Here is a 26626-nt window from a genome sequence, read left to right as displayed (position 1 = left end):
TCAAATGTAGACCTTCCTTCCACTAAAATGTAGAAATCCCACTTTCACCACTTAAAGCCATCCGTAGAATTGTTTCCAATGATGCTGACTTTGTTTCTGGGCTGGGGAGTTGAGCAGTATGCCTCTGTATGAAATCACCTCATTATCACTGTTTCTCTCTACACGGGTAAAAATGAGGTCTGCAGATGCTGGAGATCACAGCTGAAAATGTGTTGCTGGTTAAAGCACAGCAGGTCAGGCAGCATCCAAGGAATAGGAAATTCGACGTTTCGGGCATAAGCCCTTCATTCCTGATGAAGGGCTTATGCCCGAAACGTCGAATTTCCTATGTCTCTCTACACGAGGTCTGTCTGACTTGCTGAGTAGTTCCAATATTCTCTATTTTGATTCCTTTACTGAATGTTTATTTCTCAACGCACACTTTAGCATTGGCATCCAACCCAATGCTTGCATGTAAACTATGCATTACATATTGAACAGTGCAGGCAATTAGGTTTCTGAAAACTTGAAGAGATATTTTGTATTGTTCCAGGATTCATCCTACAATCTCCCTCTAGTGATACCACCTGTGGGTTTACCCTTAAAGACCAAAGTATATGCAGCTGTGAAGGCTACAAATTTAGATGGAAGGTAACCGCGTGAGATTCCCATTTACTCGATCTATTATAAATGTGAAGAATATATCTGATTTAACAAACAATATCTCTTGTCAATTGTGTAGATGGCATGTCTTTATGGATTATTGTTACACCACTCCCTCCGGAAATCCAAATGATGAGCATCGATATGATCTTTTCTTCAGGTGAGTTGGTGCTTTCTAAAAGATTAATAAGAATTGATCCAATGCTGCTTTCTGGCCATCTTTCCACAGGTTATATCCAATTATTACAATACATTTGGTAAAGATTGTAATAAGTAATGTCATAGCAAAGCAACCATGGGGGTAGAATGGTACCCCTCTTCCAATTCCTTATATCACCACAAATCTTTTTTAAGAAAGAGTATGCTTACGACCTTAGTGAGCATTTAAAGTGGTGTGACTGTAAACAACATGCAAGTATTTTCCTGTGCAATCTTAAAAAAGGAGCAATATGTTTTTCCTGAACTTAAAACCCAATCTAAATGAAAATAATAACTGACATGCAGGTAATCTGAGTTTATATGTACACAATGCTAGTTGCAGAATAGGAGAATAAATAGTTTTTAATTCAAAATAGTTAGTTCTTTATGGATTGGGTAGATTGGTGACATAGATTGTTTCAGGTCAGACTGATTGATTCTTTTTTAATTCTGCACCAGGATAATTCTGAGCGGTGTGCTGATGATTTACAACTTTATTTTCTGGGGGGAGGAACCCCAGGTTAATCCACATTCCTGCAACATGTGGTTAGTCAAACAACAGGCAGGACTCAATTTGCAAGATTGGCAGAGGGACAGAGAGCAAGAGAGAGAAAGAGAAACAGAGACTGAGAGTGAGAGAATACCCACACAGGATCCTCCTGCTTCTGCATTTTTCTTCACCTGATCTGGACAAATCCAGTCTCCTAAAACATCAAAGAGTGTTAGTTGGCTCATCACATGACTACTTCTCATCAACTAACAATCATGCTTGGTGCAAGCTGACTCCAGACCCGCAGTTTAGAAATAATTAACTTATGTCTGATACATTTGTTTCTCTGCCAGAGTCCATGTCCAAAGTTAATGTTTGTTTCACTCCCTGTTGAATGGATAAGGTGGCTGGATGTTTTGCAAATGATTCCAGAGATGGGCTTCTTTAAGGCGATTGTCATGGTGGGTTCTTACAGAGAGTCTGCTGAGGCCCAAGCACTGATGTTTTGCAGCACTCCACTAGTTGCCAGGTGGTAGCTGAGCTGTTTAATCTAATTGAAAATATAAATAAACAAGGTTTTCAACTTGGGATCCATAAAGCTCTGCCATGCTGAAGACTATTTAACCTGATGGTAGCAAAGTGGCTCAGGGGTTGAAGTGAAGGATTTGCCTGCCAGATTGTCTTCCTGTAAAGTATTGAGTCTCCTTCTTGTACATCCACTTCATATTAAAAGTCCACCATACTGTTAAATACAGATCAAACCTAAATAAAGAAGCATCAGTTCCTCGCGTTGTTAGGAAGGTGACCTACATGCATCCATTCAGTCTAGAATTTAAGGATTTTACTGACCATCTAATTCCTTTAATCCTCTGTAGATTTTCATTTACCCTTTAGTAACTTCAGGCAAAATCTTATAGAGTCCTGAACAACATGGCGATGGTAAGATTTATGCCAAAGTTAGATGAGCAGTCTGGCAGGGCCTATCTCAGCATCAGGGGAGCTGTGTGCTGCATCTTTTACACACTTGTGAGACAAGTCAGTAAGACAGCAGTAAATGGCCCATTAACAGAAATTATTGTTTGTTAAACACCTTTTTATAGCACAACTTGTCTCATTAATGTGCAGCTTCCTGTTTCATCAAACTCACCAAGAAAGTTAGATATTGAGAATTCTGGACATGTGATTGGCATTCAGAGTGGGTACCTGGTGACTGAAGCTCACTGCTGCTTGCAGGGAGCCTCCATATTGCTCAGCAGCAAACAGCAATTCATGGGCACCAGCTACATTCACCTCTTGGCAAAAGTGGGTACTGCACATGCTGGAGATCAGAGTCAAGATTAGAATGGTGCTGGAAAAGCACAGCAGTCAGGCAGCATCCGGGGAGCAGGACAATCTATGTTTCAGGCAAATGCCCTTTATCAGAAATGGTATGGTATGGTTCCTGATGAAGGGCTTTTGCCGGAAACATCGATTTTCCTGGTCCTCGGATGCTGCCTGACCTGCTGGGCTTTTCCAGCACCACTCTAATTTTGACCCACATTCACCCCTTGTCCAACAGTGGCACCTGAGATTTGCAAACCCTTCATGATCCTCTTCATCCCTTGCAGGACACTCAGAAAACGCAACAAGGTGCACCACCCGCAACATTGAATGCCTGTAGCAAGAACATTTTGCACCCAGGGACACACACCCAGCTCACACATTGGACCAGGCTGCATCTCAGGGCTACTGCTTGCTCTCTTAGCACTGACTTGCCTTCAGCCTACCTGCATGCCTGCAGCATCCATACCATACCATGCCAATTATCACCTTTCCTGGTCAGTAATAGTCCTCTACACAACAATGTACTACATCAATCTCACACCTGCACCATGTGCCATGTGCCAGCTGCTTACTTGGCAAACACATTGCGTGTACAGCAAGCAAGCAGGCATGTTTCAAAGTCTTAGGGAAATAATCCTCAATGAAGTCCATGGAGACAACCATCAGCCAGAGAGTCCCACATAATAAGGCAAGTGTAACCTCCGATACCAATCCAGGGGATTGGCTGCAGTCTGCTACACAGTCAGGGTGTTCATATCTCTGTAGTCTGAGGAGTGGGTCACAGTCAGTCCTGTGTCTCCTTAGTGACAAGCCCAGACAGTAGGGCTAACACAGTCATGGAGATGTACAGGCATCACTCAGGGATCTGGGAATTTCTTGTCTGGGGCTGTCCAGTTAGGTTGCTCAAGAGGGTGAGCAATGGTCAGTTCAGAGAATCTAATGGAACATGGAAGTGGGGGAGAGGGAGAACAAGGGGGTGGCAATTACTGAAGAAAGACTGCTCAGGGACTTGTTTATGGGAATTTATTTTATTCATTCATGGGATGTGGGAGTAGCTAATTGGGTTAGCATTTATTGCCCATGTCTAATTGTCCAGACAGCAATTAACAGTAAATCAAATGTGGATTTGGTCTGGAGTCACATGTAACCCAGACCAATTCACGATAGCAGATTGGTTTACCATTGGACTGGGGAAGACAACTGGGAGGAAGAGGCAAAGACAGTTGTGAAGAGGGGCATCTGTATTTGTCAGAGATTGGGATGGGGGATATGGAAAACACAGGATACGAACAAGATATTATGAAAGGAGATTTTATCCACTGTCAGAACCCTGGTTTCAAGGAAAGGACAGATCATGGCCACACTTGACATAGTGCTCTGAGATGCCAATGGCTGGAAAGGAAAAGATGGGCAGGTGTGGGCTTCTGTGGATGGGTGGAATAGGGACATCGGGAAGCCGCAAAAGCTGTGGAGTTTATGGGAAGGAAGTGAATCTGAATGCTCAGGAGCTCACTGACATGTAGACAGGGCAGCTCAAACTCACTGACTGAAGAGAGTTCACTGTCACCTTCCACTCTGTTGGAAATCAAAAGGATACAATTGAAGAGAATATGTTTACGACCACATCTGGAATGGGTGTGATAAGTGAGAGGGAGGGGCATGCAAGACCCACCAATTTCAGGCCCTTTAGATGGAAGTATTTCACACTGACTCATACAACTGTAGAGGACATAGGTCTGCAGGTCTCTTGATTTTGGGCAAATCAAAAGCATTGGTTGCCTATTTACAGCACACCTTTCTGCCTCAGACCTCACTGACCACTTCATTAACACAAACTCTTATGGACACTGAAACCAGGGAAAGAATTGGGATGCTCTACCATGGGGCAATGGTGTCAGCAGAAGGGATACCCTAAGCTGTTCAATTCCCAGATAAGGAGGAACAAATTGGCTCTTTCTTTATTTACCTACTTCTTTGGACCATTGCAGACCTTTCCCATTGTGGATACTTTCTCCCTGGCCCAAACGAACTTATGTTTTAAAAGGAACCAATTTATACATGCTTTCTTACATTAAGGTTTGGTAATTACTAACTATGAGAAGAACTAGAAATGTAAAACATATACTCAAACTCTTCACCCTCCTGCTAACTGACAGGAGATACCAGAGCATTCAGTCTCTCACAGCCAAACTGTACAACAGTTTCTTCCCCCAGGCCATCAGGCTCCTTAATACAGTATGACTGGACTCTTTTCCATCTGAAATTCTTTGCATGACTTCAAATTGCTGCTGGAAAAAATGTCTATTATTTATCATTCTCCTATTACACCGTAACTTGTGTGTTTAGCACTTCTTATGCACTTTATGCCATGTATGAGTGTGTATTTTGTGCTGTCCATCTAGCACCCTTGGTCCTGGAGGAATGCAGTCTCGTCTTTTACTGTATCAGTTGTATGTGATAGAATCGACAAATAAAAAGTTACTCTACTGTCTTCTCTAGATATTAGAAATAAGAGCTGAGTCCAAAATGATAAAAGTTTTCTTAAACAATCATTCATACAATCTCAGAGCTTACCATCCCAATGTTCATCTTTTGAAACGAATGGACAGAAATTCATAGCAGGTACACATTCAAATTGCCAGTTTGCATTGAAAACGCAAATTTGCAAAAACCTATCCTGCTATGCCATACAAAGTGCCAACAGAGTTGGTCAACTGAAATAAAATATCCAACAATAATTTTTAAAGTAACTAATCTAGTAGTAATTACCTGCAAAAAGGAATACAATTTTGGGTAATTGCATTATGTTGGTTTGTGTGGTTTGAAGTTGGACCATTTTGGATTAGCATGGTTTAGTCAGAGTCATATAGAGATTAGATTAGATTCCCTACAATATGGAAACAGGTCCTTAGGCCCAACAAGCCCAGACCGACCCTCCAAAGAGTAACTCACCAGACCCATTTCCCTCTGACTAATGCACCTAACACAATGGGCAATTTAACATGGTCAATTCACCTGGACTGCACATTTTTGGACTGAGGGAGGAAACTGGAGCACCCGGAGGAAACCCACGTAGACACAGGGAGAACATGCAAACTCCACACAGACAGTCGCCAGAGGCCAGAATCGAACCTGGGACTCTGGTGCTGTGAGGCAGCAGTGGTTCTACCAGACAAAAAAAGCCCTTCAGCCCACTGCATCCATATTACTCAAAAACAATCACCTAAATATTCTAATTCCAGTATTTGGCCCATAGCATTGTATTCCTTAACAGTACAAATGCTGAGTGTTCATAAATATCAAAGCAAATTAAATAACGTATCAATATGTTACTTACCCACACTTGGAAAGTTAATTGCAAATGTCTGTTATGCTTGGCTTCTCAAAGCGGTCTTAACATACCGTTAATTCCTTTATTGTGAGCTTAGTGGCCATTATAATTACATAGATGAGTTCGAAGTTAAAACTACTTTGTATTAGTACCTGTAGCTGTTGGGATATCTAGTCAAGTTTCTCACATTTGCTAACCTTGTTTTTCTCTTTATTGATCAAACCAGCTGTACCAAAGATCCACAGACCACAGTTATAGAAAATGGAAGGAGTCAAATGGGCAAATTCTCCTTTGAGGTTTTTCGCTTTGTGAAACACAAAAACCAGAAGATGTCTCCAGTGTTTTTACATTGTGTAACAAAGCTTTGCAAAGCAGATGACTGTCCCTTCTTGACTCCAGTAAGTGGCATTATTTATTTTTAAATAGAGCAGGAATCTTGAGACTGTTATGTCAAATTGTATACTTTGATCTGAGTGTCTAACCTCAAATCCTTTCCATTAGAAAGACCATAAGCTTTTACTTACATAACATCTGACTCCTTGCTCAGCCCACCTACCACTTCTTTCAAGCCTTTATCACGCTCTACCATGGGGCAATGGTGACAGCAGTTTTACATGCTGCACTCTTTATAGATCTCAGATTTTCAAAAACTCTGCCATTCAAGCTCTTTCCCTTGTCAAGTCCCATTCACCAATTATCCCTTCCTCGCATTGTTGAATCACAGGATAAGCACAGTCAGCCCCCAAAGTCATTTGGCTCATTGGATCCATTTTAGTTCCCTACAACTGAGCTAATTCCATCCCGTACTAATGCACGTTTTTTTCCTTGTGCTCCCGGACTTCAAATGTCATATTCTTATCAGTATATTTAAATTTCTTATGGTGTCACACCTCCAGATTTATGTAACCTCTTCCAGCCTATACCTACTCCTAAGATTTACATTCCTTTAGTTCTGACTTCTTCTTGATCCCCTCATCCCTTAGCTCCAATATTAGTGGCATTAAATTGTCTGGATCCCAAATCCTGGAATTCTTTCCTTCAATCCTTTCTAGCTTATTACCTCCCACTCTTTCTTTAAGACTTCATTCAAAATTCACTTATTTGACCAGGGTTTTTTTTGTTCACCCAGCAACACCAGGTACCTTAGCCCATGTGTTACCATTAGCCCCTCCTTCTATGTTGCCTCAATTGTATCATATTTAGCCTAGTTGTTGATATTTTGAAGCACCATGGAATGTTTTCCTGCTTTAAATCCATTTTATAAATTCCAGCTGTTGTTAGGCTTCAGTTACAGGCTTTTTAACAGTAAACACAATGTATCATATTCTACCCAAAGCTTCAAACTGCATGGCCAAGAAATCAATAAATCAATAAACATCTTAAGGAATAGTAGCAGTATAGGCTATTTACCCCATTGACTACTCTACCATTAAAAAACAGATCAATGTTGATCCAACTGTGGCCTTAACTCCCCCATTCTGTCGAGAATGAGCCATCTGTACTAAGAGCAAAGTAAACAAGACATAAACAAGACAAGGCTGTGGTATATGTGGCAGGGAGCAAAGAACATAAGAAAAATGGAGAACAGATACCATGCAGTCAGTTTCTGAAGCGATAGAATCCAATATTGAGACCTTGAGGCTATAAAGGGCTGAAATAGTAAATGAGCCTTGTCAAGTTTATGTCTTTTGTGACTATTTCCCCTGGTTGGAGACGAGAACTTGAAGCATATTCTCCGGACAAGGAGCCACTACTTAATGAAATAATGATGAAAAATGTCCTTACTGAAGGTTGTCAATGTTTGAAATTCTCTACCCCAGACAGCTGTGGATGTTGAGACAATAAGTATGTACTGAAATGAATTCAATTAATTTTTGAACATACAGAATCAAGGGATATGACAGGAAACTGGAGTTGATGTAGAAATTCAACCATAATTTTATTCAATAGTGAAGCATGTTCTGGCAATTGTTAAATCTATTCTAACTCCTTTTTTATGTCCTTAAGATATTTATAATATTGATATATTTATTTCAGAACATGGAAGGTATCTCACACCAGATAAATTTTGGATCTTTGTCCAGAGCTTCACTTGCTAGAAGCACATACCAATCATTTGGAGTACAGAGGAGGAAAAAATGTTCACGTTTTATCTTTTCTGCTTTCTAATACATAATAATTGATTCTTCGTATGTAAATCTGCATAAAAATGAATGTGAAAAGGACAAGGAGAAAGGAGCTCACACCAAACTTGACAGTTGTCTTTGGTATCACTTTCCCATCTTCTCTTTATATACAGGGATATCCAGGAATGCCACTTTTAAAGTAACAAAGGGCTTTAACATTGGAGCTCTTTTCTACTTTAGGTCATGTTTATTTGCCTTAAATATTCCCAGCCTCTGAATGATGGGTCATTAGCCCACAGCCAGATCAGCAACCTGTTGCCAGTCGAAGCTCCATTTGTAAACAACTCCTAATTTAATCTCAACAGTAACCAGACTTAAAACAAGCAACTGTGTAAACAGCACTTACAGTGAGTATCAGGTTTTTTTTTCCAATGCACGGCAATCCTTTGTCAGTCCAAAATTTTCAAAAGTGTTTTTTCCCTTATCAATTCACAATCAAAATACAGGTTGAAAATTCAATCTTTGTTTGCCTTCACCCTTAAATAAATGAATCACCATTTCAAAAATGTGTTTCATTACAACAAACAGCAAAAGACATCCATTCATTCTTTCTCTCCCCTTTATATACAATTTATTATGGTCTTAGCATTTCTTAATCCTTTGACTTATTCCAACAGTTTACTCTCAAAACAATGCAAAGGCAATTTCATTTTTTCTAGGCAATTTTAATAATCTTTATATTAAATAATCCATCTGAGTTTTGAGTTTTTCAATGGCAACTAGTAGATTGCCATCAGCATAAGTAAACATTTCTTTGCTACAAGGTCAGACATAGACTGCAACATGCTGAGGAACCAACAATAATCCCAAAGTTTCCTCTGATACAGTTTAGTTCCTTAGAAAATACCCGACTGATTTCTCTATTCCTGACTCATTCTGACTCTTGTTCCATCCTTGGAACAAGACAGCATTTACCCCAAATCACTAGTGTCATTTGCCTTCTTGAAATTTCTGGAAAAATTAGGGTCAGCTAATGTGGGTTCATTTTATAGGATTGCTTTCAATTATTCAAAGGCTGCTTGGTATTCTGCTGGCCATACCACTTTTGCTTGTTTCTTTAACAAATTTCCTAAACACTGTACAAAATTCCCCAAAATTGGTATTGGCAGATTTTTGGTAAAATTCAGCCCTTTGTCTTTCACCTTGTGTTTGTAGAAAATCAAACTGTACATTGAGCCTCACACACAAAATGATGTATATTTCAACCTGAAATCTTTGTGAATATCAATAGTCTATTGACAGTCTTGCAGCTATAAATAGAACAATTCAATGTGTGAAGCCTAGAGAAATGTCAATCTGTCAAGACTAACTGTAAATACAGTGTGAATGGTTTCAATACTTATATGGCTACAGGCTTGAAGTGAAATGATGGAAGAATTCTTGACAGAGAACCTGGAAGTATTAGTTTCCCAAGTGTCCCGCAGTTTTTTTTTTAACTGCAGGATGTTTATTTTAAATTCTTGCTCCATATTTCCTACCCAGATGGCAAGCAGATTAGACAGGGAAGTCTGCAGCAGAAAGGTAAAGCAAGTTCCCTCTGGCCTACAAGCAGTTCTGTAAGGCATTTAATTGTGAATCGAACTCTTTCCGGCTCTTTTCATCAGCCTAGTTTCTTGAGAAACAGAAAACTGTACCAGTTTTGAAAAATGGTTAAATTGAAAGCACATAGTCTCTTTAGTTAATTGATCAAACTGTTTCACGGGAGTAAATTGATCATCAGCACTCCAGATTGTTAAAACTATAAGTTTTAAGGTTGACAGAAGCTTTCTGTTTCCATTTTTAAACTTCTTAACTCCTTCTGACCCACACCCACCTCACCTTGACAAAGTTTAAATTATCCCTACTCTGTTCCATGCTGAGCTGGGCCTTATATGTGAAAGGCAGTGAAAAAAATTGGGAGATTTAGTGCAAACTCATCACTAGTCAATAGTAAATGTCTTGTAAGGTGACAGGCAACACTTCATGCAATCAAGAGATAAAAAAACTGAACTAGACTACAAGAGAAAGTTAGACACTAGGAATCCTATACCAAATAACTTATCTCCTGACACCCTATACCATCTGCAGGCACAAGTCAGGAGTCTGATGGAACACTATCCACTTGTCCAGATGAATCTTGACAAAGTCCAGGAAAAAGAAGCCCAGATGATTGGACCACATCTTCTTCCACTACCATCAGCAATATGGCATACCAGGCTCCTCACGTCCCACAAGGAGAGGATGGTGGACCTAATCAGGGAAACCCATGACTGCTTGTGTTAACAGGGAAACTACAATGGATACTAGCACAGGAAGCTCTGTTGCACAATACTTCTCTTTAATACCATTAGCACAAAGTCATTCATAATCTGCACAAACTTTTATGCATTCCTTCTTTTCTGTTACATTTGCACGAGTAGCACATTGAGGAAGAGGCCACAGATCAGCTCCCCCTCCTAGAAGGAAACCTGTGAACTTTCAGAGGATGCAGTGGCAAAGCGATCAGCTGCACTCTCATCCAGCACCGAGACCTTTCCTTCCATCCAGAGTAGACTCAGCACAATCAGGGGAACATGTCACTGACATGTTTCCACAGTGGGTCAAGGAAGAAGCTCCCACAATCTCTGGCAGTCAGAGGACGCCTGTCCAATCCCATGAAGAAGATTTGTCCTGCTCTTGGCCATTCATGAAACGCTCGACCTGCTCAGACAGATGTAGAAACATCAGGCTGGTGTGCCGGAGGTGTCTGGGTTGTCTGGAATAAAAATGGAGGAGTCCATCGATGTTCTCATTATTGTGGAAATGGTGGCAGGCACCTTGGAGACCCAGGTCCAGAAGTACACTCAGTGTCTGCCAGATATACAATCAGACCTGCACTCATTATTTAGCCATGGGTACTCAGCACTTAAGGCAAAGCGAGAGGGTACAAACCATTTTGATCTCCTTCCTCTGAGACAGGGTGGTACCAATAGGAGGAGGAGCGACACCCAGAAGCATCCTCTCATGACACTCCACAGGTATCCAGCCCCTCCACATCCCCACTACCTGGAGTCCCAAAGCCTGCACCAATACAATCCACTGGTGGTGAGCATGCAATTGGACAGAAGACTCTCAGCAAGCCTAGGCACTGTAGCTCAACAGCTACCCAAGGACAACAACCCAAGTCATCCAAGCCAACAGGCCTAACAACAGACCAGGCTTCCTCCACTGAGCTGTGAATGAGGGTCTCCCTAATGGCACTGTGGATCTACTGACACCGAATAGACTGCAGTGGTTCAAGAACTGATGATGTGGAGGAGCTGGTGTTGGACTGGGGTGGACCAAGTTAAAAATCACACAGCATCAGGTTATAGTCCAACAGCTTTATTTGGAAGCACTAGCTTTCGGAGTACTAGCTCTTCATCAGGTGGTTGTGAAGCAAGACCATAAGACACAGAATTTATAGCAAAAGATTACAGTGTCATGCAGCTGAAATGATATATTAAACAAACCCAGATTGTTAAGTCTTTCATCTTTTGGTCTGTGTTGTAGGTCAGCTTGAGTGGGTTCGTGATCCGCAATCCTTTTGGAAACTTTCCTGTTTTCATGCATTTCTACAGAAACTTGATGTCTGTTTTGATATGCACGAAGAAGGCAGCTCACTACCACCTTCACAAGGACAAGTAGGGAAAAGCAATAAATGCTGACCCAGGGTAAATTGTACAACCTCTGAATGAATTTTGTTTAAAAGTGGATTATGTTATACTTGTTTTGCAATGCAAAACAGCAAACCACCAAGTTAAACAAGCCCTTCATATTAAACTGAGGGCTGCCTGACAGATCAGCAACTTTAGTGCATAGACAGTCAAATGAAGTCTAAACCCAGCTCAGTAATCCTGGAGGCAAATGGCTAGAAATTGTCTTTGTTCTCTGGGTCTCTCCAGAACATTGCTGTCTCACCAGCTTGGGAGTGCTCCTCTTGGTCAGTCTCCTGTCCCTCTGTCTCATTTTCAACTCAGAGGTTTGCTCTCACCCTCACATTTGTCTGTATCCAGGACATCCCCCTATGTTGTCAGAGCTATGGTACAAAACCCCGGAGCATTGCAGACATGGGAGCAGGAAGGACTATGGTTCTGATGGAATCACGAGTGGTGTTGTCCTTTCCTTCTGCTTCCTTGTGCGTTTCTTCCAAGAGTCATGAGCAGCAATGCTGCCAGGGGTTAAGGGTGTGGGGGATTCTTTTGTCTCCCAGAAACCATTCCTGTAGAGACTGAAGATCTTGGAAAGAGGCCGGTGTCTATGGATATTCCAGTATTTATACGTCAGAGCAGCTCCTAGAAATCTGGCACAAACCCCCAAAGTTAAGCATCAGTGATTAGAATTCATTGAGCATTGGGGAGCAGAACCCTTTCTTGTTCAGAAACGTCTTTAGTTGGTGATGGGATGCTCTTAAAGCAACATGGGTGCAATCAAAAGCCCCCAGCACTTGGAGGTGCAGCAATGCAGGAGAATCTCAATGCCTGAGCTCCTTAACTATCTTCACAGTGATAAAAGAAAATGAGTCAGTCTCTGGCAATACTGGTGTCAGTCACATCCTGTACACAAATATTAATAGAGGACTGGGGAATACTTGTCATCCGAAACAAGCTGCGAGCACAAATATTAAGGGCATTTATGATATCAATAACTGTCAGGATGGGATCACCATCCATTCCTTCAGAATACAAGTTCTCACCCATTAGTTAGTATAGCTTGTCAATGATGGAGCAAAATATCCTTAATCTTTGGCAGCATTGCCACTTGTGACTCTTGGAAGAAATGCATAAACTGTTAGAGAAGGGGACAAGGCTGCTCATGATTGCACCTTCTGATAGGAGGTCTCAATGCTTCACTGCTTCAGGTCCAGTCGCTAAGGCTGACTATGATCTAAATTTAGCACTACAATAATTTGGATTTCTGGACACACATACAAGCAAGCATCCAACTAAAAGTGGGCAAACCCAGTGTAATCAAACAAGGCCCTTGACTAACCATGGTGGTACCTTGTGACTGACAAGAGTCCACTCTTACTCTGATCAACAATCCTTTCCTTTGACTTTCATATTTCATCATTTTCTTGGAGTATGTTTGCCATGTAAGCCACTAGCACATGCTGCAGCTCTAATGATTACATAGTACCTTGCCATAGAGTGATATGTCTATGCCTTCTCCGGTTAAGAGATTTACTCTTTGTACTTCTATCAACACAACCTGCCTGCCTTTCCTTTTGTGCTAAAAAACAAATTAACCCATAGAGGATGTTCGCCTCTAAACCACCACTAAAGACCTTGGGTGCTAAAAATAGGCTAAGACTGAAGGACTTTTGCCCGAAACGTTGATTTTTCTCCTCCTCGGATGCTGCCTGACCTACTGTGTTTTTCCAGCACCACTCTATTTTAAAACTGAAAGGTTGTCTGGCTCTGTGTCAATAAAAATCCTGCATTGTTATATAAAATGCCTGGCTGTCCTGAGTGCAAAACAACATGGCAAAAAATGCCTCCTCTGGCTGTAGCTGAGTTTAAAAGCAGATGCTGGAAGCCCTGATATGGTGTTGATTTGGGCCAAGACCAAGCATGATGGTATTTTGGTGATACCAATTTGTGAACATGAAGGGTCCAGGATGAGCATGGCCATTGAACATGGAGGGACCTCATACAGAAGAAGCAGTTCCATATGAAGAGCTAGTACAGCTCCCCTACAACTGACACAATGAGATTAGCAAGATCATGTGAGATAGCAAGTTGGAGGAACCAGCCCTGAATATGCATTGGAGAGGGATGTAGAACAAAGGACAGAATATGATGCATTGAGATGAAAGTTGAAATCATTAAGATGCTCAAAGGAGGAAGAGGAGTAGGGGACAGACCTGGTGAGAATCCGTGATAAATATTACCTCCAAGACCATAGTTTTAATGCAAAAAATTATGGAAGATGTAACCAGATATGGAAGGCAGCTTCACAAAGAGCAGGTGTATCATTCACCTTCAGCCTGACTTTCCATTAAGGTCATGGCATTGATAAGCATTCTGATGGTAAGGGTCTTGTTCACCAGTAAAAAGACATTGTGGAGGGACCTGCATAGAAAGGTGGTGAAAGCTGATCCACTGGCACAGTCTTCAGGGTCAACAGTGGGAAGGGTGACTTAGACAAGAAGGGGTTTAATCCCCGGGTGGCTGTGATAGATGTGAAGGCCAATGAGATAGTGGAGTAGGACAATTTGGAGTTGGGGCCAGACAATTGGGAGTTGCTGGTCATCATTCGCCTGCCCTTCATGCTTCATTGATTGCTTTAGAGAATGTAAAGAGAAGTCAAGGGGAAACTGTAGGCATTCCTAAGAGGGAATGGTGGTAACAGAGTAGGGAGAAAGTGAGGTCTGCAGATGCTGGAGATCAGAGCTGAAAATGTGTTGCTGGAAAAGTGCAGCAGGTCAGGCAGCATCCAAGGAGCAGGAGATTCAACGTTTCGGGCATAAGCGCTTCTTCAGCCTGACCTGCTGCGCTTTTCCAGCAACACATTTTTAACAGAGTAGGGAGGTCATGGAGCAGTGGAGAGTTAGGTTAGTAAAGTAGGAGAATTAAGCACCTTAGAGTGGAGAAGTAAAATGATCCATAACAGCATGAGAGTCTCAGAGGACTAATGAGAAGTTTAATTAAAAAGAAAGAGCTAAAATCGAAATTTATGGATAGGCTTGGATCCAGAGTGACAGTTACAATGTTCACATGAATGGACATGGAGAAAGCTCAAGTTTCAAAGGGATGGTTACATAAAAATAGAACATGCAAAATTGATGGTAAAGGGGAAATATGAAATAGATGTCAGACAATATGAAGGAGTCCAGAATTAAAGTCAGAGAACCCATCATGGGATAATGATTGCTTTGGCAGGGTGAAGTCAGCAAATAATATCCATGTGTTGTTGTCTGACAGGTATCATGAGTGAAGTCCAGAAGTACTTGTAGGAATGAAAATCTAGAATATGTACAGATGTTCCATAGGAACATTAATCAATGTTCCGACTTTCTTTGGCTCAAGCATTCACTGCCTTAGCCGACCAAGCCATCATGTTTGGCTGCCAATTAGTGTAATCTCTTTTCCATTTACATTTTTATTTCCCTTCCAGTCACTGTTAACCTTAAACTTTTCAGAATACGAAATTAAACATAGACCATTGCAAAACTGCTTCACATCACTAGAAGCATCATAAATGTCTACTGAGTAAATTATTTTTGATTTCAATTGACAGAATTGCTACAAGAGGAAACGAAGAGGCATAATGGAGGTCACTACTTCAAACCCTTACAGTTCCACTGGGAATGCAGTAATTACTGCTGGTCCTATTATTACCAGAAGCGAAAGTGGTAAGGTTAACCTACTATTGTCCAATGACAAACAAATAATAGGGAGTGTTAAGACAGGTTTGGGTTCTATACAATTGAATCTTTTGATGTGTGACTAAAAATTAGTGTTGATAACATAAACAGATGAATATTTAAAGGTAATTTTATCAGAGCTCATGTAAGCTGCATCAGAAACTGGGGATGCACAATATATGATTTTCCAGTTAAATGGCTTTGCAATTATGGTGATGTCTGTTATTCCACATTGTACATTCATTTCTATGTCATAATTTTGCATTCTGATGGGCCCGATTTATCACATACAGATTCGCCCAGTACTATGGTAAATGAATAGCATTTGTTCCACTTATGTTTGACTGTACACTTTGTATTGGCTGCACATACAAGACACTTGAAAATGGCTGGCAATACTCCCATTGATGGTCTGAGGGCTAGTGAGATGAGCTGGATTGGATGTCAGGCCAAGGAACCTGTCAAGAGCTAAAGAGACTGCTAATTACCATGTGTGGAAAGCCTAGCACGGGGATCCAGAATCAAAAATGAAAATAAAAGAGTAAAATATAAAACATTACTCTAGTCATCACCCCCACACTCTCCTCCCTTTTCATTGCCCCCACATATTTCCTGTGCTTCACCCATGTCAACATATGATACCTAATGCTCTCTCCAAGTCTTTATGTCCCCTCATAACCCCACTGCAAAATTAATGCCCAATTACATCCATCACCCTTCCCCCGTCCTTCAGCTATCAAGCTATTTCATCTGGTAGCCAAAATCTTAGTAGAAAAATAAAGTAGTATTACTTGTAAAGACCCTTTTAAATCTTTCTGTATTTTTTGGATTGTTGATAATAGGAAATAGGAAAATAACAATTTTAAAAACTAAGGATTGTTGAAGAATTGTTACATTTTTATAAAGCAAGTAGCCTGATATTGTCTTAACTGTTTATACAGTTGCTGGTTCAAGCAGTAGTAGATGGTTTGCAGATGAATGGAAAAAAGGATTATGTACAGATGGAGATTCAGCGGCCAAAAGCAGCTGTTTGGTCTGTGAATTAATGACCGGTTATTGATGATCAAGGCCTCCTGCCTGACAATAACTATGTCATTGGCTCCCAGGTAGCTGAACAGTTGAACTGTTCTCAGTAGAGAAACCATTAGATCTCCCCACGGTCAGCATCTGTCTCTGTTCTCCACGTAAAAAAACACTTTAGCCCTGAAGAAAACCAATATATTTTTCCATCAGCAGATCACAGAATCCCTACAGTGTGGAAGCAGGCCATTTGGCCCATCAGGTCCACAGCACCCTCTGAAGAACATCCCACTCAGACCTCTGTCCTATCTTGTAACCCTGCATTTTCCCATGGCTAATCCACTCCACCTGCACATCCTTGAACACTATGGATAATTTAGCATGACCAATTCACCTAACCTGCAAATCTTTCTATTGTGGGAGGAAACTAGAGCACCCAGAGGAAACCTACGCAGACATGGTGAGAACGTGCAAATTCCACACAGTCAGTTGCCCAAGGCTGGAATTGAATCTGTGAGGCAGTGGTGCTAATTGCTGAGCCACTGTGCTGTACAATGTAGCTTCTGGTTAATACATTAGAGACATTTATAAATGTGAATCAATCAACCTGTGCCTCCTGCAAAAAAAGTGAAAACATCCAGAAAAGGAAGATTGAAAAGTAGCTTTCTGATCAGCACAATAACCTCTGAAAATTGTGTAACTTTTGTCACAACCCAGAAATAGCAGGGCTTGAACTTCAGTGCACTACCACAGTAAGGCAAACCAAAGCTTGAGAACTCTTACCTGGCTGAGTTGAAACAGTGGTAATGAAGATCTGGAAAAACACCAGGTTCTGTACTGTATCTGAGACATGACACAGGAAACAGCAAAGCATTTCCAGCAGGAGGCAGAGTTGTCTCTGACAGTTTCAAGGGAGCTTTCAAAGATGAGCTGAATGACTTGGCAGGTAAACTGGAATGAGCATTATCTGACAAAGCTAGAAAGGCAAAAGTAAATGAGGTAATAGCACAATATTTGGATTTAGAGGATATGCAAAAGCAAGCAGTTATTTTGGGTAATAAAACCTGGGAATCAGGTGATATCTAGTTATAGCTGAAGTTGTGTAAGCATGAGCAGAGAATGAAGAAACGAGAGATTGCAGAAAAAGACAATGACAGAGATGGGATAAATTTGTTCAGAATTATGAAAGTCGTGGGTAACACATGGGACTTTCTGGAGCTTGTAAGATTGAGTCTAATAAGGAAACTCAAAATCAAAGACCATAATACATTTTGGCTATAACTGCAATGAGGAGATCATAGATAAAATCACAGTTCTGAAATGGATGGAATCCAGATAACCTATCTGAAGGAAATTTATCCATTAGGTATAGGAGGAGAATTAGGCCATTTGGTCCAACGAATCTGCTCCACCATTCATGACTGACATGTTTCTCAACCTCATTCTCCTTCCTTCTCCCCACCAGTTTGCACTTAGCTACTGTCTCTCCGGAGTTAATCCTTTATAATTTTAACTGTTCTGATATCAGAACTATATTTGGGTTAATTTTTTTGTCCTTACCGCCTTGAAAGTAACTGAACAGAGCAGTTCAGTGAGAGAAAAAAAATAGGAAAATGGGTAGGAAATCCATTCTCCTGATTTACAATCCAGGTGGTAATAATGAACATTTACTCCAGGAACATTTAAAGAAAGAAATCTCTTTTGGGTCACTAAATACAAATGTCAAACATGACATCAGCTATAGCTGGGATCTGAACAACATTCCTCTACTTAGTGTTAACAATTTTCTCAAACACTTATTGTGCATGTCTCCATTTCCCACATCAGATATCATGACAGTCAATCTGATTAAAGCTGGTAATTTGGGCAATTTTTCAGCTGTGAACACATACCATCCAGGATATTAGTAACATTGTCCAAATCCTTTTCATAACAAATCCTCCCAAACAGCACAGAGAAGAAACGTTGATCAGAACATTCTGTGTTTGATTCAACCAGGTCCTGGCAGTAAAAAATAGCTTATTAACCCACTGTGCCACCCAGTTCAAAGGATTGCTTTCACTGTCGCCTCTTTGTGAGAAATATCTGATATTGTTTTGAGTTGACTTGACTCTATTATTGAGATGACAAGTTGCAATAAAGCATAATAGGTGATTGGATACTGCATTGCAGTACTGCAATGGGTGTTTCAACCTGGAGATATAAAATTACCAGAAAGTAATATGTATGCTCCAATGTAATATTACACTGATTACAGAAATGTGCCTTTCAGTTTAATAAACATGTATTATCAAAAAATTAAATATATCAGGAACTAAATGCTTTACTTCAAACTATAATGGGAGAGAGAACAAATAGCCAGACAAATTAGAATTCCATTAGGTAAGTATTCCAATTTTTAAAGTCGATGCTGCATTTCGATACAAGCATTAGTTCTTTTTTTACTTTCAAATATCCCTTTCAGTACTATGCAGCTCTATAATTCACATAAAATCTTTGTTCTTTTATTGTCTTTTTTCTTTTGCCTCTGACAGATGACACAGCAACAAACAAATCCCAAGTTGGTAAGACTTGTGCTACTTCATCTTCGAATTGTCAAAGTTTAAAATGTATAATTTTCCTTTACCACAATGTCCTTCAACAGTGTTTTTGTTTAGCAAACTGAAGAGAAAATAATTGCTCTGGTTGCTGTAAATAGCTTTGCGATAATTGTGTCCCTCAGAATTTCCTCTGGCAAGTCATTTTACTGAAGTTCTAAGGATGAGAGAGCTAAACAGAGCATGTGAGAGATAAATGTATCTAAACTTGACAGGGCATAATTCAAAAGGATTGATAAAGCAATGGATTCTACATATTATATTATAGGCTATTAAGCAGGTTTCTTAAAGCAATCCTTTTGCTTAGTGGTAGCATCCACATCTGAACAAGAAGACACTCCCCTCCAGATATGCCCTGGCTAGTGCAAACTGGAACTATGGCTCTGAGTTCAGCAGGGATGTTTGCATCTGATCACCATGCCTTCATTTCCCACCCTTTGCCTCAACTTTTCCCACTAATCTCATGAGATATGAGAACTCATAAAATTGTCCTGTCATTGAATACGAACTACACAATTGGCTGGTATAATAGTTATAGCCATAGAAGAAGCATTCGTTTTTCACTTGTAAGACAGTTAAACAACCTGTTAATCTTCAAACTACTTCACAATATTCTCCAATGACAAAGAGTGAAGGTATGAAAAGGTGGAGCCAGAGTTGTGTTGTCTAATAGCTCAACATCCTGGAATTCTCTCCATGTCGACATTGTGAGTCAACCCACAGCAAGTGGACTGCAGTGATTCAAGAAGGTAGCTCACCACCACCTTCTCAAGGGCAAATAGGGATGGGCTATCAATGCTGGCCAACCAGCAACGCCCAAGTTTTACAAGTGAATTAAAAGAAAACATTTGAAATAGTAGGAGGCGGAGGCCACTTGACTGATTGACTCTGCTTTACCATTGTATAAGATCACCACCGACCTGATGTTAACTCCACTTTCCTACTCTCTCTCCTATAACATTCTTGACTTCCTGGTAGATAAGATCTTAATCAGTTTGAATATATTCAATAATCCAGCTTCTATAGTGTTCTAGTGGAGAGAATGCTAAAGATTATCGATGCTCTGAGAGAAAAGAATATCCATCTCATCTCTGTTCAAAAGGTGGATCTTTGTTTTTGAAACTGTGCCCACTATTCTCTCAGTATCAACTCTATCAAGAAATCATGTAAATTTCAATACCTCTTCTTCCAAATTCCATTAATTAAATGTCCCAACCAGGTCAACCTTTCTCTATAAAATATCCCCTTCCACCCAAGAATGGACAAGAACATTTCTGCACTATCTCTAATGTGAGAAAATCACTACTTTAAAAAGACCTAGCAAATTCAATCTCATCAATGCCTTATACAGTTGTAGCAAGACTTCCCTGCTTTTAGAATCTGTTTCCTTTCAATAAAGGCCAACAACACATTTGCCTTTCTAATTACCTATTTTACCTTTGTGCTAATGATTTGTGATTCATTTAAAATAACACTCAGATCCCTGTACCACAGCATTTTGTAATCTCTTTGCCTTTCTGTTCTTTGTGTCAAAGTGAATAGCCTCACATTTTCCCATATTATGTTCCGTCTGCCATTTTTTAAACTACTGGATTAAACTATGTATTTGCCTTTCAGACTCTTTCTGTCCTCATAACTTGCTTTCTGACCTGTCTTTGCTTTATCAGCCAGTTTTGGCTGAAGATGGGTCATGGGACTTAAGCATCAACTCTGCTTTCACTCCAAAGATGATGTAAGATCTGCTAAGCTTCTCCAGCAATTTGTGTTTTTGTTAGCTATTTACATTCTGTCTCTTCATTCATGTCACCAATATAAATCAAAATACCTGAGCCCACAGCATGGATTCCTAGGGTAATCAATTAGTTAGTTTGCCCACCTGAAAATGACCTATTTACCCTGATGAGTCCATTTGAGTTGGTCAATCATCTGTCCATGCTAATATGTTAACCTTGATACCTTGAGTTCCTACTTTCTGCAGTAATCTTTTATGTGATGCCTTATTGAATCTCTTTTGAAAATTCAAATGCATTGCATCCAAAGGTTCCTCTGTTTCGACCTTGTTGCATTCACAAAGAATAAATTTGTCAAGAACATTTCCCTTTTGTCAAGCCATGTTGACCCCATGTGACTATACTTTGATTTCCTAAATATCAAAGTTTCTGAATGGATTCCAGGATTTTTTTTCAATAACAGATAACTGATCTATAATTTCCTGCCTTCTGTCTCCCTTCTGTCTTGAACAGGGCTGTTATATTTGTGGTTTCATGATTTGTTGAGACCTTAGCAGGATCTGCAGATATTGTGAGGTTTCAAATCCACAATCTCTGCAGCCACTCCTTTTATGCCCCAAAAATACAAGCCATCAGGTTCAGGGGAGCTGAGATTTCCGAGTGCTTTTTGAATTAGCTGTTATTGTCACACGTACTCACTCGCATGAGTACAATGAAAAGTTTACAAGCTGCCACTGATGGCGCCATGTTAGGTACCACTGTACCTAGGCACAGAATCTTGGTACAAAGCAGGAAAATAAGGAAGGCAAGTTAAGAAGTGAAACATTACTGTCCTTCTGACTACATAGATAAACAAAGAAACACAGTTAATAATCCAACACCAAAGTCAGTAAGCACCTGACCATCGCTCACCTCAAAATAGAGTGACCTTAGCCCCATTTCCCTCTGGCTGATGGTTTCCTCCTCACACCCCCACCCCAGGGCTGCCTGCTCCCGCTCTCACCCCCCCCCCCCTCCAATCACCACCCCCTGCAGCTGCCTGCTCTTTCTCTCAAACTCACCCCCTGGGGCTGCCTACTCCCGCTCTCACCCACCCCCTGGGGCTGCCTGCTCCCTCTCTGACTGCTACCTCCTGGGGCTGCCTGCTCATTCTCTCACCACCCACCCCCCCCCCACCCCCACCCCACCCCCTGGGGCTGCCTGTTCCCTCTCAAACCCCCCCATACCCTGGGGCTGCCCGTTCCCACCCTCACTCACTCACCCCCCACCTCCCCACCACCCCCTGGGGCTTCCTGCTCCCTCTCTCATCCCCCACTCCCTGGTCCTGCCTGCTCCCTCTCTCATCCCCCCCCCACCCCCTTCACCCCCTGGGGCTGCCTGCTCCCTCTCTCAAACCCCCAACACCTGGAGCTGCCTGCTCCCTCTCTCACTCCCTGCTCCCTGGGGCTGCCTGCTCCATCTCTCTGCTCCCCCCACCCTCTGGAGCTGCCTGCTCCCTCTCTCAGCTCCCCCCACTCCCTGGGGCTGCCTGCTCCCTCTCTCAAACTCCCAACCCCTGGGGCTGCCATCTCCCTCTCTCGCTGCTACCTCCTGGGGCTGCCTGCTCATTCTCTCACCACCCCCCCCCCCCCCCCCACCCCCACCCCACCCCCTGGGGCTGCCTGTTCCCTCTCAAACCCCCCCATACCCTGGGGCTGCCCGTTCCCTCCCTCACTCACCCCCCACCTCCCCACCACCCCCTGGGGCTTCCTGCTCCCTCTCTCATCCCCCACCCCCTGGTCCTGCCTGCTCCCTCTTTCATCCCCCCCCCCACCCCCTTCACCCCCTGGGACTGCCTGCTCCCTCTCTCAAACCCCCAACCCCTGGAACTGCCTGCTCCCTCTCTCACTCCCTGCTCCCTGGGGCTGCCTGCTCCATCTCTCAGCTCCCCCCGCCCTCTGGAGCTGCCTGCTCCCTCTCTCAGCCCCCCCAACTCCCTGGGGCTGCCTGCTCCCTCTCTCAAACTCCCAACCCCTGGGGCTGCCATCTCCCTCTCTCAGCTCCTCCAACCCCTGGGGCTACCTGCTCCCTCTCTCAACCCCCCAACCCCCTGGGGCTACCTGCTCCCTCTCTCAACCCCCCAACCCCCTGGGGCTACCTGCTCCCTCTCCCAACCCCCCCCCACTCCCTGGTGCTGCCTGCTCCCTCTCTCACTCCCCACCCCTTGGGGCCGCCTGCTCCCTCCCTCACTCCCCACCCCTTGGGGCTGCCTGCTTCCTCTCTCAACCATCCCCCTCCCCACCCCCCCACCCCCACCCCTGGGGCTGGCTGATCCCTCTCTCACTCCCCACCCCCTGGGGCTGCCTGCTCCCCCTCTCACTGCCATCCCCTTGGGCTGCCTGGTCCCTCTCTCACCACCACCACCCCCATCCCCTAGGGCTGCCTGCTCCCTCTCTCACTGCTACTTGGCATAATGCCATCAACGTTGGGCACCTCTCTTGCCGCGGACTCACACCTTAAATAATGTTAGTAGATTAGGCTAAGAAAAGAAAGTAGTGTAAGAACAGAAAAAGAATTGAAAGAAATGAAATGTTGTCTCTAGTCATAGAGATTGTTTTAAGTTGCTCCTTCTCTTCTCCCCCATTTTCTCTGCAATTATTGGCAGACACTTTGATGATTTTTATTGAAGATGTTAACAAAAGGTTCAATATTTCTGCCATTTCCTTGTTCCCATTCATTTGCTAGTCTCTTCCTCTTATTTTAGTATATTTGCAGAAGCTCTTTCTGATTCATATTTCTTGCTTGTTTACTCTTTTCTGATTTCTCTGTATGTGCATCCATAAAGTTTATATAGCTCAGGCACACATAGGGAAAGCTACACATTGGACTTTTTGAGTCCCTCCACTTTCCAACCCACTTTTATTAAAAATAACAAATGTTAGGAACTGAAGTTGACCCTTAGGCTTAGTGTGACTGTTCCAGGCAAAATATAGCTATCCAGGCTAATCCCAGGACAAGATGAATTGAAAGCAAATTCAATTGATATCATACTTCAGATCATCATTTAGGGAAAGCATGGATTGAATAAGGACAGTCAGCATGGATTTAGTCAGGGAAGGTCATGTCTGGTGAACAATTATTTAATTTTTTGGGGAGATTACAATGAGGGTCAATGAGAATAAACTCTATATTGGATATTGAATATTGAACGTGTGCTCATCACAGTTAAAACAACACTTGGGTACGCACTCAGAGTGCTGAAACCTCACGATCAAGAGCTGCAACGTGGAATTAAGCTGGACAGCTCTATTTTGCTTACTACAATCACAATAAGCCTAATGGTCATCTTCAATTCCTTACATTTGCTATTTGAGTAGGTTGAATTTTACACTTTCCACAAGTGGGTTTGAAGGTATAAATTTTATGGAGGCATACTCGAGCAGCTTTGTTTGGATTTTATCAAGGTTATTGGCAAGGTCCCACATGGCAGCTAGTCAGAAACATGTGGGTCTATAGGATTCTGGGCTAATGGCAAATTGGAATACACAATTTTGGGCTTTTGTTTCAGAAATATGTTTTCCATTGGGGAAATTTACTTGAGGGTTCAGTGCCTTCTTCCTTGCCTTTCGTAGTTTATGTCAATGAGATGGATTGAAGTGTAGGAGTTATCATTAAGAACTTTGCAAATGAAGCAAAAATTGTCCATGTTGTTGATCATGAAAAAGAAAGCTGTAGACAACAGGACAACATCAATGGATGGTAAGGTGAGCAGAAAGGCGCCAGATGGAAAAGTGTGAGAGAAGTACTTCTGGGGATGGTAAACAAAGCAAAGCAATACACAATAAATGGCAGGATGTGTATGAATGGGAAGAGCTTTGAAGTGCATGTCCACAGACTCCTAAAGGTAAGAAAAATGGATCAATAGGTTAAGAAAGTATATAAAATGCAAAACTTCATTAGCCATGGCAGAAAAAAGCCAGGAGGCCATGCTAGAAGAGTATAATAGGTTCAGCAACAACCATCATGCTACCCTATACTTCTGTTATCAAAGAAAGTATGTGATAGTGCTAGACAGAAATAGACATTCTTAGCTTTGAGTAAAGACACAATAGACTGGGACTGTTTTATTTTAAATAGAGGACACTAAGGGGAGATTTAATTGAAGTGTATGAAATTATCAGGGGTCTAGGTAGAGTGGCCAATAATCAGAGGCAAAGATTTAAAATACTTGGTAGAAAGATGAGAGGGGAGATGAAGCAAGAGAGGTAACCAGGGGATATTTGGGATCTGGAACTAACTACTTGGAAATGGTGGTTGATGCAAAAATGTTCCTCACATTTAAAATAACGCTTGGATACGCACTCAGAGTGCTGGAATCTAGCGATCAAGAGCTGCAACGTGGAATTAAGCTGGACAGCTCTATTTTGCTTACTACAATCACAATAAGCCTAATGGTCATCTTCAACTCCTGACATTTGCTATTTGTGGAGGTTGGATTTTACACTCTCCACAAGTGGGTTTGAAGGTGGAGGGACTCAAAACATCCAGTATGTAGTTTTCCCTCAGGATACCTGACCTGTATAAATTTTATGAAGGCATACTCAAGCAGCTTCTTTTTAGGCCTCTTGAGGTTCCTAAATGGCCAATTAATAGCTATCTAAGATTCTCACCCTATCCCAAATGGTATTTTACTTGTTGTATTGATAGAGCCAGGCTGTATGGGAAGGAATGGGAGGTCAAGCAGCATCTGACCTCCTGTGTGCTGCCTGACCTGTTGTGCTTTTCTCGACTCTATTTTGGGAATTAATACTCCATTAAATTACAGCCATTCAGCCCTAGATGGGTTTCATACTGAGTTTTTAGCCAGGAGTATGGGACTGTAGTGCCAATAAAGGCCAGTCTCATTTTTACCTGACCATTCCCACCCAAATCTGCCTACTAAGCATCAGGAGATAATGACAAATCTTCTAGGTCTAACTATAACCTAATTTTTTAACTTGATAGAAAAGATTCTTGAGGTCAGATTATACTCTGAACACATTGTCTTTTTGAAATGATGTCTGGATCAGACCCCTAGAGAATATATCGATAAAAGTAGCATTTAATCCTCAAAATCAGATTGCATGAGAGTGCGTGAAACTTTACTTAAAACAGTACAAGGTAATTTAGATAATTTATGTTAGATAAACAAATGTTTACAATTGGGACAACTCTGACTGTTTTTACATTCTATTTTCAGGCAACATGGGAAAGTCTACCTTTCACTTCAACTCTGTGACAACTTCATTAGTTTCTGGAATTGTTATCCTGACTGTGCTGACCATTTCATTTTTTATAAGCTCTGTCATTCTTCATAGGAAACGGCTCAGTAGTGGTGCTTTAACAGGAATCAGAAATCCTGTTTTTAACTAGTTAACTCTGGGCAATTTATTTGTTTTTTTTTCTTGTTTTCATAGTACAGTTGGTTAGCATATTTTAAGGCAGAAGGTTTTGAGATATTTTTGGTCTAAGAATCAAGTATAAGCCTGTTAGATGTTTTTTGCAATCCAGTTCATTTACATTTCCTATCATACAGCAATGTCAGAAAACAAAACACAATTCCCACAAAGTCTTCAGCAATTGTTTAATGAAATGTCTCATTATTTGGACATGATTTGGTAGAGATGAGAGAATCTCCAGAAGTTGACAGTAAGCTAAGGTGTTAGCGATAATGGTAATACCAATGTAATATATTAACTAGGGAATGGAGCCCAACTGTCCACTA

At 41.6% G+C, this 26626-nt stretch overlaps 1 protein-coding gene across 1 annotated transcript in view; it reads left to right on the top strand.

Moving 5' to 3' along the window:
• The window catches only part of LOC132820812 (zona pellucida-like domain-containing protein 1), a 35806-nt gene extending 9532 nt beyond the window's left edge, over positions 1 to 26274 (top strand). Inside the window, exons 5-10 of the mRNA XM_060833127.1 lie at positions 533 to 630; positions 722 to 802; positions 6211 to 6382; positions 15410 to 15524; positions 19091 to 19120; positions 26102 to 26274. Of these exons, the coding sequence (XP_060689110.1) occupies positions 533 to 630; positions 722 to 802; positions 6211 to 6382; positions 15410 to 15524; positions 19091 to 19120; positions 26102 to 26274 (669 nt within the window). The remainder of the gene's footprint in view (positions 1 to 532; positions 631 to 721; positions 803 to 6210; positions 6383 to 15409; positions 15525 to 19090; positions 19121 to 26101) is intronic.
• The last annotated feature ends 352 nt before the right edge of the window (positions 26275 to 26626 follow it).

The sequence above is a fragment of the Hemiscyllium ocellatum genome, chromosome 12 (assembly GCF_020745735.1).
Source record: "Hemiscyllium ocellatum isolate sHemOce1 chromosome 12, sHemOce1.pat.X.cur, whole genome shotgun sequence".
In the NCBI taxonomy this organism is placed as follows: domain Eukaryota; kingdom Metazoa; phylum Chordata; class Chondrichthyes; order Orectolobiformes; family Hemiscylliidae; genus Hemiscyllium; species Hemiscyllium ocellatum.
Note: the sequence above shows the minus strand (reverse complement) of the source record. Positions and strands in the feature narration are given on the sequence as shown.